The following is a 5,713-nucleotide window of genomic DNA, read 5'->3' on the forward strand; positions in this document are numbered from 1 at the left end:
CCCGCCACAACGCCTGGCCATTTTTTTGGTTGCAGCCATTATTGTTGTTTAGCGGGCCAGGGCTGGGGATTTGAACCCGCCACCTTAGGTGTATGTGGCTGGTGCCTTAGCTGCTTGAGCCACAGGCGCCAAGCCAGGAGCTACCCATCTTTTGAGCAGGAGAGAGATCAAGAGAAGATGTTCATAGCAGATGAGCTTAGCAGCAGTAGGTAGAGAGGATTTGATTAGAAAGAATCAAGGTAAAGAGACCTAGTAGGTAGTGGTTGCCTCCAGTATTAGGTTGGTATAGTGATGAAACAAAAGAAAAAAAAGTAACAGATTTGAGATCAATTCAGAGAAAGAATGGGCTGGTTTTGGGGGGTTTTTTTGAGACAAAGTTTCAAGCTGTCGCCCAGGGCAGAGTGCTGTGGCATCACAGCTCACAGCAACCTCAAACTCTTGGTCTCAAGCGATTCTCTTGCTCCAGCCTCCCAAGTAGCTGGGACCACAGGCGCCCCCCACAACCCCCGGCTATGGATTTTATTATTCACTTGATATGTATGGTGAACAGAAAAGAACGACTAAAGGATGACTCAAGAGTTTTGAGCTCAAGTGAATGGGAAATGGTTGTTCCATTGCCAGGGAAGATGGAAAGGTAGGGGCAGATCAGTCATTAGTACTGGTAAGAGTCAAAATTAGCGATATATATGAAGTTCTCTTGTTTCATACACAGGTCTTCCCCCAGCTCTTCACTGAGTGGTACACATAATATTAGGTATTAGGTAAAGCTATATCCTACTCATATCTGAATCAAATAGTCATCATATGTTTATCTCCAGATGTACTTTTTTTTTTGCAGTTTTTGGCCAGGGCTAGGTTTGACCCTACCACCGCCGGTATATGGAGCTGGCGCCCTACTCCTTTGAGCCACAGGCACCACCTCAGATGTACTTTAAAAAAAAAAAATTGCTGTTCCCCACTGCTATTATTCTATTTTGGCTATTTCATACTTAAATTCCATTGATTGTTTCATTTTTTAATTTGTCACCCTTGGTAGAGTGCTGTGGTGTCATAGCTCACAGCAACCTTAAACTCTCAGGCTTAAGAGATCCTCTTGCCTCAGTCTTCTGAGTAGGTGGGACTACTGGCACCTGCCACAATGCCCAGCTACTTTTTGTATTTTTAGTAGAGAGGGGATCTTACTCTCTTGAGCTAGTCTGGAACTCCTGAGCTCAAGGGATCCTTCTGCCTCAGCCTCCCAGAATGCTAGGATTACACGCGTGTATGAGCCACTGCACCTGGCCAGAACCATGTTTCTAAACATTTTTTTTCTTTTTTTTGGAGACAGAATTTCAAGCTGTCACCCTGGGTAGTAGAGCGCTATGGCATCATAGCTTACAGCAACCTCTAACGCTTGGGCTCAAGCGATTCTCTTGCCTCAGCCTCCCAAGTAGCTGGGACTACAAGCGCCCACCAAAATGCCCAGCTACTTTATTTATTTTTTTTTTTTTAGAGACAGAGTCACCCTTAGTAGAGTACCGTGGTGTCACACAGCTCATAACAACCTTCAACTGCTGGGCTTACGCGATTCTCTTGTCTCAGCCCCTGGAGAATTCAGCCAGGTTCTAATCCAGCCCAGGCCTGCCACAACGCCCTGCTATTTTTTTGTTGCAATTCAGCCGGGGCTGGATTTGAAACCGCCACCCTCTGTATACAGGGCCGGTGCCCTACCCACTGAGCCACAGGCACTGCCCACACCTGACTATTTTTTGGTTGTAGTTGTCATTGTTGTTTGGCAGGCCTGGGCGGGATTGAAACCCGGCTGGATTCAAACCTGCCAGCTCTGGTGTATGTGGCTGGTGCCCTAGCCACTGAGCTATAGATGCCAAGCCTCTAAAATGTTTGTTCAGTTGTTTTTCTTAGAGTGCCATGTGTCATAGCTCATGGTAATCTCAAACTCCTGGGCTCAGGTAATCCTCTTGCCTCAGCCTCATGAGACTACATGCCTATGCCACCATGCTCTAATAATTTTTCTGTTTTTGGTAGAGATGGGATCTCACTCTTGCTGAGGCTGGTCTTGAACTTCTGAGCTCAAGCAGTCTACCTGCCTCAGTCTCCCAGAGTGCTAGGAGTGAGGCACTATGCCTGGTCTCTTTCTAAAATGTTAAAATCTATATGTCACCTCTTGCTCTAAAACATAAAAAACTTCCTGCTGTGCACTGAATCCAGACTCTTCCAACTTTAAAAACTTGATATTCTAACTTACCTACCCACCTGTATTTTCTAACTTTATTTTCCTAATGTGACCTATCAGGTTAAGTTTTTGACTAACCCATTAAAATGAAAGGTATTATTTTTCCTCTCCTTTGTCAAATTCTATTCATGGCTCTGTTAATATCTTATCTACCTGTACCTCGCAATGTCATAGTTTATTGTATTGTAAAATGAGCATTATAGATGTGCCTTACCTACCCGACAGGGTTGTTATAAAAGATAATGGATGTTGAAAGCCTTAGACAAAATAATTTAAAGACCTCTGCAGTACAAGGTGGCAGTGATGCTACTGCCCTCCTCTTCCTGGCTCACTGCTTTTCATCCTTTCTTGCCATAGGGAAGTATGATAATTCCGTGGATGTCTATGCTTTTGGGATTCTTTTCTGGTATATCTGCTCAGGCTCTGTCAAGCTCCCTGAGGCATTTGAGAGGTGTGCCAGCAAAGACCATCTCTGGAACAATGTGCGGAGAGGTAAGAGCCATGAGCATTACTTTATCCTGATCCCTTGGCAAGAGCAGACTGAGCCCAGGCACTGCCACAGGGGCCTCATATTCTCCTCTACCACCTCCTCAGGCACACGTGCACACTTAAACAATCGTGGAATCCGGAGAAGACATTTAAGTGAAACCTTTGCTTCCAAGCAGCACTCTATCGAACTTCTATGCCAATATGTTGTAGATTTTTATCGCTATTAGGTTCTTCTTTTTTTTTTTGTTTGAGATAGAGCCTCAAGCTATTACTGTGGCGTCACAGCTCACAGCAACTTCCAACTCCTGGGCTCAAGCGATTCTCCTGCCTCCGCCTCCCAAGTAGCTGGGACTACAGGTGCCCGCTACAACACTCGGCTGTTTTTCGGTTGCAGCCGTCATTGTTGTTTGGTGGGCCCGGGCTAGAGTCGAAACCACCAGTTCAGGTGTATGTGGCTGGCACTTTAGCGGCTTGAGCCGCGGGCACCGAGCCCACTATTAGGTTCTAAGATGCACTTAAAGCTCATTACATTCTCTAGTGTCCCAAGCCCCAGCTGAGTAATGAGCCTTCAAACTGGCCATTCCTCTTCATTGTGTTGGGCCCCTCTTACTGTGATCTTTCCATGCTCTTCTCTCTAGGGGCCCGGCCAGAGCGGCTTCCCGTGTTTGATGAAGAGTGCTGGCAGTTGATGGAAGCCTGTTGGGATGGTGACCCCTTGAAGAGGCCTCTCCTGGGCATTGTCCAGCCCATGCTCCAGGGCATCATGGACCGGCTATGCAAGTCAAATTCTGAGCAGCCAAACAGAGGATTAGATGATTCTACTTGAAAGCAAAGACATTTTTCTTTCACTCTCTCTTTCTTTCCTTTCCCTCACATTTTGGCCGTGGGGAGAATTTGACATTTATTCACTATAGGGCACTCCCAAGGGAATTGGTGCTTGCTGGGCAACTTGAGACCTTCCCAGACAGAGATGACTCCAGGACAGTGAAGAGTTGGATGACTGAGCATATGCAGCAGTTCCCTGAAGCTCCAGACTATCCCTTTAGCAAAAGAGTGTCTAAGAGGTGTAAAAGCTGAGGAATACGATGTTCTGGCCTCATAACCGAAAAGGAGGCAAATGTTACCATTGTCTACTCGTTATATATGTTTCTAAGACAAGTGGGACAGTGCAGTGGCAATAATATTAAAACCTATGATTTTCCTGATTTGGGGCTCTAGCTAGGAATAGTTTGGTCAGGACCCTTAGAAGTTTTGCACTTAGTTCTGGGATTATGAGAACATGGGGACAAAAAAAAAAAAAAACCTTACAGATGTCTGGTTCCTGCTGTCTACAACCAGGGTTATCAGGTTGTAATAGTCAGAAGCTCGATGAAGGAGGTAGAGACAAAGCTGTGTGCTCCTCCCAGTGCCATGTGTTTACATGTATAAGGCTATCCCTGGTTCTGGAGTTAATATCACCAGAAGTCAAAAAAACGACAAAGAAAAGAATGTGTGAAAAGAATGTGTGTGTGTGTGTGTGTATGTGTGGGTATACACACATAAGCTGTTGGATTTTGCGTTACTGCCAACCCCCAAACAGAACCTGTTGTACCCTTGGGTCTCTTTTTCTTCTTTTTTTTCTTTCTTTTTGTCTCAAGGTGGGAAAACTCTGGATATCATGGTACTTCAGAGCAAGTATCTGAGCAAAACTAACCCAATGTGAAATATTTGGCTGGGACCTGAGAAGTGGGAATTATCTGGAGGCTGTGGCTGGCACACAAACCTAATGAAAGGATACCAGTTTGTTTTTAAAACATACAAATTAGAAATCCTTCTTTCTGTGTTTGAATCTTAACACACTGATGTTTTTAAAACATGATCAATGAGCTTTTGAACCAAGGTTTCTTCCGTAATTTATCCCTTCCTTTTAACCTTATTTTACATATGATCAAGAAAAAAGGAACCCACAGAAAAAGGAAAACACTCTTCGGGTAGTTCTGTGTATGTGTACTTTACTCTGGTATATTAGTATATGGGAAGCTCCCCTCCCTTGTAATTGGGAGGTAGTATGGTGGAATTTTGGAGAGTTCCTTATGAAGTGTACGTGAGGAGAGTAACTCTGATTCCAGGCAGAGGAAGGGAACAGTTTAAACATTGGTGCATCTCAGATCTTGACTTCAGGTCTTCCTCAACCAATTTGATCCATTAGTTCAGAACAACAAGTAGATGAAGGAATAGACAGTGAAGGTGAACAGCCTCTCTCTATCTCCCTAATTCGTGATCTGGCCCCTGTGCCCAGCCCCAGGTAAAACAGGCCCCCAAGTGGCTATATAAAATGAGTGGTGCATTTGTTGCTGGGGTTTTCTAGAATTGTTTGTGACAAAACAACATCCCTTAAGCATTAACAGTATAAATAGAGTCTATAATAAGTTTTTCATATAACTTATGAAGTTCAGTTTTAACTCTTTCGCTGTCCTGGGTTCTCATTACAGTACATCTGAGCATAGTAGCTCTTACACACTTGCAGCTTTCTGAAACTCCATATAGTGCTAGAAATCTTTTTGTTTGCAAATGATAAAGTAACTGACCCAGTATCTTTGGGTTCTCTAGGTTCCAGCATTGTTTTAGTAGAATGCTCAGTAGATATTAGAATTTTTTTTTTTTTTTTTTGAGACAGAGTCTCATTTTGTCACCTTTGGTAGAGTGCCGTGGTGGCACAGCTTAGAGCAACCACAAACTCTTGGGCTTAAGCGATTCTCTTGCCTCAGCCTCCCAAGTAGCTGGGACTATAGGCGCCTGCCACAACACCCAGCTATTTTTTTGCTGCAGTTTAGCAGGCCCAGGCTGGGTTTGAACCTGCCAGCCTCGGTGCATGTGGCCAGTGCCATTAACCACCGAGTTACGGGAGCCAAGCCGATATATTAGAATTTTTAATACCTATTTAGTTATACTCTGTTCTGCTCAGCATTCATTTGTTGCCCTTCTTGGAACTATGATGGGGCTTCCAGGAAG

At 44.4% G+C, this 5,713-nt stretch overlaps 1 protein-coding gene across 2 annotated transcripts in view; it reads left to right on the forward strand.

Moving 5' to 3' along the window:
- Window positions 1-4,479, forward strand: part of DSTYK (dual serine/threonine and tyrosine protein kinase) — a 72,018-nt gene extending 67,539 nt beyond the window's left edge. The window contains exons 12-13 of one of the 2 annotated variants that reach the window (XM_003792234.3): window positions 2,591-2,725; window positions 3,361-3,845. In XM_003792234.3, coding sequence (XP_003792282.1) covers window positions 2,591-2,725; window positions 3,361-3,548 — 323 coding nt within the window. In that variant the 3' untranslated portion in view covers window positions 3,549-3,845. Of the gene's footprint in view, window positions 1-2,590; window positions 2,726-3,360 lie in introns of both variants that reach the window. The other variant, XM_003792235.3, reaches the window with a different exon arrangement.
- The last annotated feature ends 1,234 nt before the right edge of the window (window positions 4,480-5,713 follow it).

The sequence above is a fragment of the Otolemur garnettii genome, unplaced genomic scaffold (assembly GCF_000181295.1).
Source record: "Otolemur garnettii isolate 467f Iridium unplaced genomic scaffold, OtoGar3 scaffold00055, whole genome shotgun sequence".
NCBI lineage: Eukaryota > Metazoa > Chordata > Mammalia > Primates > Galagidae > Otolemur > Otolemur garnettii.